This window comes from Theropithecus gelada, chromosome 19 (assembly GCF_003255815.1).
Source record: "Theropithecus gelada isolate Dixy chromosome 19, Tgel_1.0, whole genome shotgun sequence".
Taxonomy (NCBI): Eukaryota; Metazoa; Chordata; class Mammalia; order Primates; family Cercopithecidae; genus Theropithecus; species Theropithecus gelada.
Window position 1 is genome coordinate 5,542,519 of NC_037687.1, and position 12,446 is coordinate 5,554,964.

At 54.9% G+C, this 12,446-nt stretch overlaps 1 protein-coding gene across 1 annotated transcript in view; it reads right to left on the reverse strand.

Annotated features, from left to right (window-relative positions):
• Positions 1 to 7,855: 7,855 nt before the first annotated feature.
• The window catches only part of SAFB2 (scaffold attachment factor B2), a 36,943-nt gene continuing 32,352 nt past the window's right edge, over positions 7,856 to 12,446 (reverse strand). The window contains exons 18-21 of the mRNA XM_025369126.1: positions 11,164 to 11,294; positions 8,719 to 8,831; positions 8,553 to 8,619; positions 7,856 to 8,253 (exon numbers count right to left, since the gene is read on the reverse strand). Of these exons, the coding sequence (XP_025224911.1) occupies positions 8,097 to 8,253; positions 8,553 to 8,619; positions 8,719 to 8,831; positions 11,164 to 11,294 (468 nt within the window). The 3' untranslated portion in view covers positions 7,856 to 8,096. The remainder of the gene's footprint in view (positions 8,254 to 8,552; positions 8,620 to 8,718; positions 8,832 to 11,163; positions 11,295 to 12,446) is intronic.

Here is a 12,446-nt window from a genome sequence, read left to right on the forward strand (position 1 = left end):
TTGTGTCTAATGCGTCCCTGTGTGTGTGTGTGTTTCATTCTGTGTCTCAGCCTCTGTCTCTCTTCTCCCTGCATCTCTCTTTTTCTGTGTCCCAGTGTCTTTCTCCATCCTTTTTCCCCCTTCTCTCCCCGCCCACGGCTTCCCCCACCTCCAGAGCCTGAGGCTTCTTCAATAAGCAAGTCAGGCATCTCCAGTGACCCGGCACCCCCCACTTATAGCCGCATCTCTTGGGCCCCGTCCCTCGACGGCATCTTGGTCCCCATGAGTGTCCACCTGCTATGACTCGGCCAGGGGCTGAGTAGGTGGGGGTGTGATACCCAACCGAGTCTCACTCGGTCGCCCAGGCTGGAGTGCAGTGGTGCAATCTCGGCTCACTGCAACCTCCCAGGTTCAAGAGATTCTCCTGCCTCAGCCTCCCGAGTAACTGGAATTACAGGCATGTGCCACCTCACCCGGCTAATTTTTTGTATTTTTAGTAGAGAAGGGGTTTCACCGTATTAGCCAGTATGATCTCGATCTCCTGACCTCATGATCCGCCCGCCTCGATCTCCCAAAGATATATTTATTTTTTATACAGAGTTTCGCTCTGTCACCCAGGCTGTAGTGCAGTGGGGCGATCTCAGCTCACTGCAACCTCCACCTCCCGGATTCAAGTGATTCTCCTGCCTCAACTTCCCAAGTAGCTGGGATTACAGGCATGCGCCACCACACCTGGCTAATTTTTGTATTTTTAGTAGAGATGGGGTTTCACCATGTTGACCAGGCTGGTCTCAAGTGATCCGCCCGCCTCGGCCTCCCAAAGTGCTGGGATTACAGGCTTGAGGCACTGTGCCCAGCTGTGCCCACCAGTTCTGCCAGCCTGCTTGCTCCTATGTTCTGGTCTTTGGAGCAAGGATCCCCAAACTGGAGGTGGCTTCTGGCCGCCATACTGTGTCTTTGTTCTAACAGAGCCAGGGCCTTGAGTCCAGGGTGGCTCACCCCTGCTTCCCCAGGGCTGGCTGGTGTTAGCTTCCTGGAGGTGAAGGTGCTCATGGCATGGGGAGACTGGGGGCACGGGGACAGTGAGGATTTGGAACTCAAGCAAGGAAGGGCCTGAAAAGAGACATTTGAGTGTTACCCTCGAACCCTTCCAGGAGGGCTGGTTCTCTTCTTATCAAGGGCTGAAAACCCTACAGGCTGGTGGTCCCATCCCCAATTAGCCACTGCGGCCCCAGGTCCCCATGTTCCTGCCTGCTCCATTGCTCAAAGGTGATAGGCCAGGTGCAGTGGCTCATGCCTGGAGTCCCAGCTACTCAGGAGGCTGGGGCATGAGGATTACTTCCAGTAGCTCAAGGTTACAGTGAGCTATGATCGCGCCGTTGTACTCCAGCCTGGGCAACACAGCAAGACCCCATCACTCCAAAAAAAACAAAAAAAGGGTGGGAGGCATGCCTTTCCTTCCTGGGGGCTTCTGCAAATCCTGTTCCTTCTTCTGGAAAACACTTCCGGGCTCCTTCACTCATGGCTTAGGCCTGCCCGGTCCCCTCTTCCAGGAAGCCAGTCTCATTCCACCCCGAGACAGCAGGAACCTGCAGGCTTGTCTCAGTCATGGCTGCAATCCTGTCATGGAGCCCTGCTCGCAGTATGTACCCAAGAAGTGTTTGCTAAGTTAAATGAGCAAGAAAACAAAGGACTCAGAGCCCAGCTCTTCAGCCTGGATTTCATCTTAACTTGCTTGGCAGGGGGCCTTGGCCAAGTGGGTTTCCTTCCCGCTCTGGGCACTGTTTCCCCAGCAATGGAGCGAGGGGACCTTTCCCGGACCACTTGTGAGATCTACCCTGCTGGGTTTCATTTCAGCTGAGTCTGTAAATATTTGGTCTGCTGTGGCCAGCAGCATCCACGCAGGGGAAGCTTCAGTGCCTTTTACGAGCTCCCTGCGAGGTCTGATGTGCATTTTCTGTGGCTGGGTACACAGGGCACCCCAGCAGTTTCACAGCTGGTTGGCACGAGGCGGCTATGATTGCAAGACTGGAAGAAGCCAAGAGACACCATCAGTGGTTTCCAGCACTTAACTCCACAGCGTGCAGCATTTGAGAGGCCAAAGTGGGGCCTCTTGTTTTAAAAACTGTAATGCAACATTATAGATTACAGGTGTGACGGAAATTGAGCCCAAAAGATTCCCCTTCCCTAAGTCTGTGGGTCACACTTAACTTCTTAGAGGGCAGAGGGAAGGGATTTCTGTCGGGCAAGGAGTTGGGAAGCCCTGATTTAGACCTGTCTATTGCTAAAAAATTCAAAGAACTGCAACCACTTGCTAGGCACCTACTGTATGCCAGATATTGCATAAAGCACTTTTTTTTTTTTTTTTTTGAGATGGAGTCTCACTCTATCTCCCAGGCTGGAGTGTAGTGGTGCAACCAACTCGCTGCAACCTCCATCTCCCAGGTTCAAGCGATTCTCCTGTCTCAGTCTCCTCAGTAACTGGGATTATGCCCGGCTAATTTTTGTATTTTTAGTACAGACAGGGTTTCACCATGTTGGCCAGGCTGGTCTCAAACTCCTGAGCTCAGGTGATCCACCAGCCTCCTCCTCCCAAAGTGCTGGGATTACAGGCGTGAGCCACCACGCCTGGCCAAAACCTCCGTTTTAAAAGGCTGTGCACTGGGGAGATGTAGATGCCTGCCCCAGTGATGCCTATGTGGTAGAGAGTGCCGACAATAAACAATGCTGTAGTGAGTGGTCAGAGCCACGAGCACAGGCAGGTGTGACAAGGACAAAGCAGAGGGTGATGGGCACTGCTGATCCAGTGGTCAGAGCAGACCTCTTGCAGGGGATGGAATGTGAAGGGGCTGGCCATGTGTGGCTGGTCTCTTCAGTCACAGCCAGTACCACAGTGTTCTTTCTTGAGACAGCCTGTCGCCCAGGCTGGAGTGCAGTGGCGTGATTACAGCTTACTACAGCCTCTGCCTCCTGAGCCCAACTGATCCTCCCACCTCAGCCTCGTGGGTAGCTGGGACGACAGGCGTACACCAGCAGCCCAGCTAATTTTATTTTTTTGTACAGATGGGGTCTTGCTACGTTACCCACACTGCTTTCAAACTCCTGAGCTCCAGTGATCCTCCCGCCTCAGCCTCCCAAAGTGCTGTGGATTATAGGCGTGAGCCACCGGGCCCTGGCTCACAGACCGCCCAGGAAGCTCTCCCAGGAGGGCAGTGTCTCAGGTCCTCAGTGCCTTATGCGCCACTGAACCCGGCAGCTGCTGTGTCAATATTTGAAGATGGAGGCAAACACAGAGCGGCTGCATCTCATGAGGATTTGAGGAGTGTGGAGAAGTGGCTCTCGGCACTCCGGAGAGTAATTTGGGGTCAGTTTCTGGCCCAGTATTGTCTCTGGAAGCACTGCAGGACACTGCAGAGTTATCCTTGGGGTCAACTCTAAAGGTCAAGTGCATGTGCAAAATTATGGACAGTCACGTGTGCAGCTTGCTCACTTTTGCCCCAAGCACCTATCTCTTCACCACCGTGTGACCTCGGCATGGGGCGCCCGGCCATCCAGGGAGGCTGAGGAGCAGGGACCCTGGGCTGGAGCCTCAGATCCATGGCTCGCTGCCTCTGGGCGGGTCTCAGCCTCCCTTGGACTCAGAACCTTGTTCCACGCTTGACTTTCCCAGGGATTGACTCCGGTTTCCCGAGAAGCTGCACCGGGGTATGTCTGGGTTGGTGATGTTGTGTGACGCCCGTGTGTGTCCTTTGTGTAAATCAGTGGCTGGCCCTGGGGACTAGAGATGTCTAACCTGCTTGACTGGTAAGCACATCCGGTGCTTCCCAAAGTGGATTCTGTTGTACCTCAGGGTGACGGACAAGAATGCCCATGTCCTAACCCCTGGGACCCGTGAACGCACTGGTCTCCAAGACAAAGGGACCTTTTCAGCCTCCATCTCAAAAAAAAAAAGAGAGAGAGAAAAGCTCCCCTAGTCCACCCAGCTGGCCAAAGATGTGGCTGAAGGGCTGAGGTTGGAACCCACCCAGCAGTAACAGCAGAATGCGAACACTGATTTGTCACCATCGTATGACCAGGGAGGCACAGCCTCACCTCTCCCGTGGGTCACTGGGACTCAAGGAAGCCCCCGCCCCTCAATCCGGCAAACTTGTTTTTTAAAAGGCATGGCATCCCCACTAAACGTCGACTTCATGGCTGTTGGTTTTTTATTTTTTTCTTTCGGAATCGAAAGGCCCTGTTCTGACTTTGCCTTTGAAATTATGCGACTAGGAGTCATGCATGCAATTTGAGATTGGCAATCATCGTGGAGGCTTGGGAGTTCCTTGGGAATGAGAAAATCTAACCTAGGAGCTGTTTTGAAATGTAATGAAATCTTTATGAATACAAAATTTAGCAATTGGTGAAGTTGACACATTTTTGTAGCTGTGGAGACATTTCGTAAGATCTTAATTCTATTTTTTTTTCCTTTTTTTCTTTTTTTTTTTTGAGATGGAGTTTCGCTCTTTCACCCAGGCTAGAGTGAAGTGATGCGATCTCAGCTCACTGCAACCTCTGCCCACCAGGGTTCAAGAAATTCTCCTGCCTCGGCCTCCCGAGTAGCTGGGATTACAGGCGCCTGCCACCACGTCTGGCTAATATTTGTATTTTTAGTAGAGACATGGGTTTCCCCATGTTGGCCGGGCTGGTCTCGACTTCCTGACTACAGGTGACCCACCTGTCTCAGCCTCCAAAAGTGCTGGGATTACAGGCGTGAGCCACCGCACCAGGCCATAAGGTCTTCATTCTGATCCTGCCGTTTTCTTTCTGTATGGCTGGAGCTGGTCATTTCCTCACCGGGACCCCCTCCAGACCTCTGGCATTGCATTTTGCCAGGGCCCCTGTGAAACGTGAGTACCCGAGGCTTTATTCCTATAGGGCTCCCCAGGGCCTGCCAACATGTATTAAGCATTTACTGTATGCCAGGCTTTTTAGGTGGATTAACTAATCTTTGTAAATATCCCATATGGCAACTACAATGATTACTCCCTTCTTCCAGTTAAAGCAGCCAAAGCAGAGAGTAATTATGACCTGCCCGTGGGCAGGCAGGTAGTGAGAGGGCTGGGTGCCAGGCAGTTGGCTCCTAAACTCGCTCTCAAGAAGCTCCCTGTTTCTGCCCCAGTGGCTCTCATTCCTGTGATGCCCCACCGCTCCCCCTCCCCTTTAAAAATGTCTTTTAAATAATGGGAAATATAACAAAATTCACCACCAAATGGTATACAAGGCCAGGCACGGTGACTCACGCCTGTAGACCCGGCAACTTGGGAGGCCAAGGTGGGAGGATGGCTTGAGTTCCAGAGTTCAGGGCTGCAGTGAGCTATGATCGCACCACGGCCCTCCAGCCTGGGACACACAGTGAGGCCCTGTCTGGCAATAAAGGGAATTGGAATCTTTGTGCAGTGCTGGTAGGAATGTATAATGGTACTACCACCGTGGAGAAGCCTGGCTATACTTCCAGAAGTAAAACACAGGAGTTACATGTCAGCACAGGACCCAGCAATCCCAGTCCTAGGTACATGCACAGGAGAATGGAAAACAGGTGTTCAAACACATACACATCCATAAATGCTCGCAGCAGCGCGATTCACACACAACTGCCCAAAGGGAGGATATATCCATCAGAGCATCTCCTTTTCATAACACATATTTTGTTCCACCCACCTTTTCTCTCTTGAAATAAGAGTTAACGTACCTACACTCAATTATGAAAGAAACAGGCCAGGTGCGGTAGCTCGCACCTGTAATCCCAGCAGTTTGGGAGGCCGAGACGGGTGGATCACTTGAGGTCAGGAGTTTGAGACCAGCCTAGCCAACAGGGTGAAACCCCGTCTCTACTAAACATACAAAAATTAGCTGGCCGTGGTGGCGGGCACCTGTAATCTCAGCTACTCGGGAGGCTGAGGCACGAGAATCGTTTGAACCTGGGAAGCAGAGGTTGCAGTGAGCCCAGATCCTCGCCACTGCACTCCAGCCTGGGTGACAGAGTGAGACTGTGTCTCCAAAGAAAAAAAAAAAAAGAAAGAAAGGGGAAACCAGAAGCCAGGACGCAAACACGTGTGCTCACAGGAAGAAGGCCCCATGAAGACGGAGGCTGAGACTGGGCGATGTGTTTACAAGCCAAGGAACGGCCGGAGGCACTCGGCAGCGGTCAGAAGCTAGGAGGCTCAGGAGGGATTCTGCCACAGAGCCTGGGAAGGACGCAGCCCTGCCTACACCCAGATCTCAGACTCCCGGCCTCAAGAACTGAGAGCCAATGAGCTTCCTCAGCCAGTTTATGGTGCTTTGTGACAGCAGGCCCGGTAACTCAAGTGTTTCGTTTCTGCGTGGAACAGAGCTGGTTCCAGGCCTGGCTCGCAGGAAAAGGGCAGGGCTCTTCTGCCCCCGCAGGATGTCCAGTGGGATTGGCTCCCTTTCCAACTCCCATGGGGCGGCCTGGCAGTTGTTGAGCTGCTGCTTTGTAGTTCACGAGGCCACACCCATCTCCAGGAAGGTGGTCCGTGACGAGATCTCAAAACAGGGCCTGCTCCCAATCCCAGGCTGCCTCCTCAATGCAGGCTGAGCCTACCTTTTATTGCCCAACGGGGAAGCTCTCAACCCCGATTTCTAGACTCTGGCTTGTGGGGTAGACAGGCAAGCCACGAAGGCCCCCGTGGGCAACAAGGAGGTGGCGTTGCGCCCAGTCCACCTGTCACTGGAAAACGACTCCAGAAGCCGCCGTTGGGGAGGCTCCCAAATGCGTTCACGGAGGCTCAGGCCTAGACAAGACGCCGAGAGCCAGGGCCAACCTGCCTTTCATGCTCCGGTGTCTGCAGCAAGCTGGGCTGGATTTTCAGATGGCTTTTTTAAAACTTAGCTTCCCAGTGGGGGAATGGGGAACTCCAGCAGAACCGGCAGTTGGAGGAGGGGCCTGTGGGTGGCTGTCCTAGATACAGAGGGGAGGGAAAGAGGTCCCCAGTAGGTGGCCCTCCCAGTTAACTCTCACCACACCACCACACCGGGCTGGGTTGCCCCTCCTGCCAAGAGGGCACCAGGCAGACCCCATGCACCATCCTCTGCCCCAAGACGCCTGCAGCCCCCGCCCTTGGCCAGCATCAGCTCCGCTCGTGTACCCATTCTGAAGAGGACAGCTGCGCTCACAGTGGTCGGCCCCTGCAGGGACCTGGCACGGAGGGCTGCGCGCATGGGCTGGCAGCCTGCGGGCTACCCTGGCGAGTGAGGTGCCTCATCCGGCACAGTCTTTAAGGAAGCAAATAAGTGTCACACTCAAATGCACTTTTGCAAATAGACACTTCCAGAAGAACAGAGGGACTAGCTCTACCACCTGGGCCCATTGCCGAGTCAGCACCGTCCCACTCCTGTCCAGCTGCTGGCAGCAGACACTGAGTGGACACACTTGGCAGCCAGTGGAGGGCGGGCCCACCACACACGCAGCCTTCCCGAAAGAGCCCACCACACACCAGCATGGGACACAGCCCCATACTGAGGTGGCAGGGGGAGGGCTCCCCAGGGCCTGGCACGCCTTCACCACTACCCACGCAGAGACAGGCTTGGTGTAAAGGGATTGGTCTGAGGGCCCCACGGTGCACAGCACCCCCTGAAGAATTCCTAGTTCCCACGGGCTGACTCCCCATCCTCAGTTTCATCATCCAATGATGGGGACCTGGACGCCCCACTTCCTGGGGCGGTTATGAGAATGCAGTAGGATGATGCAGGCAAAAGACTTTGGCAGTGCCTGGTAGAGCCAACAGTCAACATGCGGTCACATCACTGTGCAAAGGGTCGGTCCCATCCCGAGCTCTGTGGCCACGAGGACTCACGCACGTGCACACGCACGCAAGACTGCGAATGGTAAACTTTATTAATGGAAAATGGAATGCCTCGTTAACAGAAACCTTGATTTAAAAACGGCAGAACAAGAACACATTTATTTAAAAAAAAAAAAGTGAGTTCACATTGTATTGAGCTACAACACGGTGGCAGGATTTGCTTTGCTTTTAAAAAGATCCCCCAAGTTCAAGGGAACCCTGGCTACCAGATTCAACAGTGCATCTGCCCACCTGAAAACTCGCAGTGAGTGGGACTTAGTAGCGGCGGGTGAAGTGGGGATACGGGGGGGGATGGGGGTGTGGGTGCGGGACTCTGCTGCCCCGGTCCTGGCTGGCCACTCCGCCACCTTCCAGTCCGCCACCTGGCACCACGTGGCCCTGGGAATGTCCACCTTGTGCAAAGCCGCCTCGCCTAGGAACAAAGTCAGACATTTTTTCCCCTTGAAGTGCTCAGCGTTTTCATCGTAACATGGGTTCAGTAACGGTCCCGCAGCCTTTAGAGCGCTTGGGTTTTTTTTCCACGTGAGAAAAATCATCATCACACATTGTATTCCAGGTAACTGAAGAGCGTTATTTGAATAAATTGCAAAGAGCTGCTTTTTGCTTTGTTTTCAAAACATCCAACCCAGCCAGCTGATCAAACATGCAAAAACGGGAGAGGAAGTGAGGAGCAGGAGCAAACCACTGTCCTCCTCGGACAACACGTCTTACCCCGCCACTCCACCGCGGCTTGCCATGTGCCCCGGCCCCGAGGGCCCAGACAGGCCCCTATCGCCACCTAGAAGAGAAGAAGGGTTGCAAACACTCCATCCCTGGGGAAGCCCCTGGACACGTGTGGGGGCCACAGCCACCCTCGTCCCCAGAGCCAGCCCCATACCTTGCCACCTGGCGTGCTCCCGGCTGGCCGCGCCTGCGTCCATGGTACCCTGCCAGGCACGCGCCTGGTGCTCCTCCAGCCGCTGGTTGTGCTCTCCCCAGTCACGGCCACCCCTTTGCCAAAAAAAAAAGCAGACATGCAGCCGTCTGATGAGCCTCCAGGATCGCGCTGGGAGCAGGCGCATCCACCCTGACCTCAGCTGCGTGGCGGATCATGCCATACAGCAAGGGCTGCAGACGAGTGGGCAAATCATGGGAAGTGACATTTCCCCAAAAACTGACGTGCCAGTAAACATGTGAGAAGGGGCTCAACGCCACCTGGAAATGCCAATCCAAGGCACAGCGAGACACTACCTCCCCCGGGCTGGGATGCTAGAATCACACAGTAACACGCACCATGGAGGGTGCGAGGAAAGGGAAGAACCCTCGTCCACTGCTGGTGGAAATGTAAAATGGTGTGGCCACTGTGGAAAACAGTTTGGTGGTTCTTCAAAAAGTTAAGGGCAGAATTACCACGACCCAGCAAACCCAGTCCCACCTGACAGAAATGAAAACGTGACCAAAGACATCTGGGCGTGAATGTTCCTGGCAGCAGGATTCCTAACAGCCAAAGGGAGATGGGCCCCAACGCCCATGAACTGATTAGCAGATAACGCCATGTGGTGTGTCCGGACCATGGACTGATTAGCAGATAACGCCATGTGGTGTGTCCGGACAATGGAGTGTTCAGCCTTAACTAAGACGGAAGCGCTGGCCCAGGCAGCATGTGGAGATGAGCCCTCAATACATGAGACTTAGGGAGAAGCCAGGCCCAGCAGGCACACTGCGCAGGCCAAGAAATGACTCAAGACAGCAAATCCAGAGCCAGAAAGGAACCCGTGGCTATCGAGGGCAGGGGAGAAGGGGGTGCGGCTGCTAAGAGGAGCAGGGTTTCTTCTGACATGATGAAAATGCTTCGGAATCGGCCTTGGGGATGGCTGCACAGATCCACACACATGCAAACCTCCAATGACTGCACACGTGAAACGCGAAGTATGTGTCCTGTGAATTATACTTCAAGAAAGCTATTTTTTTAAAAGTTTCAGACAGAAACTCTGGGAGATGAAAATCTGAGTCCCGTGTCCTGAGTCCTAAGTGGCCGTGCAGGAAAGCAGCCAGACCCAATCTGCATGAGTGTCTGCCTGCTGTGGGTTGCCGGCTGCAGTGACAGTCAGGCCAAGTGAGCCCACAGGCCCGAGAGGGGTCATCGGAGCCCCCAGCAGACACCTGCCAGGCAAGCGCAATGCCGCCCTGGAGGGAGTGGAAAGCACGCGTGTGGCACCTGCCCTTGGTGACCCGAGCGTGCCCAGCCACTGCTCACCATGTCTTTGGTTCTGAGTTTCCCATTTACATTCCCAAGTTATTTACCACAAAACCCACTAAGTGACAGGACAGGAATGCTAATGAGGTCACCCAGAACACTTTACACCAACTGATCAGAGAGCACTGCCACCATCTGTGCTGCCCAGAGATGCAGGAGAAGCTTCAGGTGGGACACTTGGCACGGCTCCGAGTCAAAGTCCCTGGCAGAGGTGGAAGAGCCTCTCAGCGTAGAGGGAGGGATGGACAGGGGAGCACAGGGGACCAAAACCCACACTGCGGCAGTGGGCAGGGGCCAAGGCAGCCCTGGGCCGGGGCTGGAGACAGACAGGACACTCATCTCACAGAGAAAAGCAGGGCGGCAACTGCAAAGTGGTCCTGCCACCAGCCTCCTCACGGCCAGTCCAGGCAGCAATAGGGCAAACAGGCAGGGGTGACCGCAGCTGGCCAAAGAAACCAGAGAGGCACCCAGAGTCCTCCCAGACAAGCCCTGTACCCCAGTAATGCTGACGAGACTCAGGACAGCCCCCACAGCTGCAGTGCTGGTGAAGGTGGCTTTGAACACCTATGGAGGACCTGGCCTAGTGTCCTCAGCCCTGAGTCCTGGGGGGAAGGTCCCCATAAGCGATTCTAATAGGCAGGGCAGGGTTGAGAAGCCCCACCCCAGACCAACTAGGGGTCAGAGAGAAAACTCGAGGAAGACACATGTAAAGAGGCAACGTGGCGGCAAGGGCAAGGCCGCTCTACCACGGACGGGGCAGGACTGACAGCTTCTGCTCTGTCTCTCCCAGTGGGAACGCAGCCCCTGTGATTGAGACATTTACAACTGCAGGCGCTCCCCAGCTCGGGAATGGGGATGGGCCATTCTGGGCGATCTGGACAGCTCCATCCCTGAGAGCCTGTTCTGCGCTTTCTTCTTGAGAACCTGGACTTTCTGAGTCAGGAGTTTCAAATGGCAGGACCCGTGGTAGTCCATCCTAAAGCTGCCCTAGCTGAAATCAAACCTTGGGGACATGCCCGGCCAGGCACCAACCTCTTCCCAGGCTAGGACAGATGCTCCCCACCCGACTGGGGCTCACTCACTAACCTGGGGGGAGGGGGCAGACCCCGGCCTTCACTCAGCCTCTTGTCGGAGCCGTAGCCCCCCCAGCCATCACGGGAGTCCCGGCCGTGGCGCTCTGGGGGTCCTCCGTGGCCATGGCGGTCATCTCCATAGTGCTGGAAGGCAGGAGAGGGACAAGGTGACACTGACCACGTCACCCACATAGGCCCACCTTCCAGGAGGACTGTCTACCGAAGGCCCCAGGGCAGCAGGTGGGCCAGAGCCAAGAGAAGACGGCAGGGCGAGGCCTCAGCCCTGGTGGGCCCTGCTTCGCTGACCCTCTGCTCCCTGGCTCCCCTCCTCGCACCCCTACAGCTGCATCACTGCCGTGAGCTGCCCCAGGAGCGTGGGGAGCCCTGGTGTTACTGCCCGCAACAGCTCTGCTCAAGGTCCACTAAGATGTCACCGAGCCCTGTCTTCCCTGAGGAGCTGGGCACTGCCTCCTTTCTGATCACAGGAGTGCCCTCGGGCGGGTCAGCACCCCTGTGCTCTGGCGGGGCCACACTTCCAGCCTCCCTGGCCAACCAACTCTGCACAGAGGAGCCAGCAGTCACGAAGCAGGCAGGTGCTGCCTGTCGCCATAGGCCATTACTCTGCCACCCAACTCCCACCTCTCCACCAGGCTGCTGCCTTCTCAGAACTCACACCCTGCCACCACGCACGGGGCACCCGCATGGCACCACAGAGATTTAGGGACCACTCTTGTGGTCTTCAGCCCCCAGTGCCCACCCAGCATGGACTTGAAACATGGAGAATCCCAGGCTCCCCATGCCCCCGACCCTGGCACATGTGGGCTAAATGACAATCACCATTTGGGTTCTTAGGGGCACACTACAGGCACCAAGACCCAAAGGCTCCCTGAGCAAGTGGACAATGAAGAGACACTTGAGGTTTCTACTGGATAAAATGAAGAACAAGCCCGACATATTTGAAAATGACAGAAACTTGCACATTAAAAAACAATCAAATATTTGCACAATTTTTTTTTTTTTAGACAGTCTTGCTCTTGTTGCCCAGGCTGGAGTGCAATGGTGCGATCTCAGCTCACTGCAAGCTCCACCTTCTGGGTTCAAGCAATTCTCCAGCCTCAGGCTCCTGAGCAGCAGGGATTACAGACACTTGCCACCATGCCCGGCTAATTTTTTTTATTTTTAGTAGACACAGGGGTTTCACCATGTTGGCCAGGCTGGTCTCGAACTCCTGATCTCAGGTGATCCACCCACCTCAGCCTCCCACAGTGCTGGGATTACAGGCATGAGCCACCACGT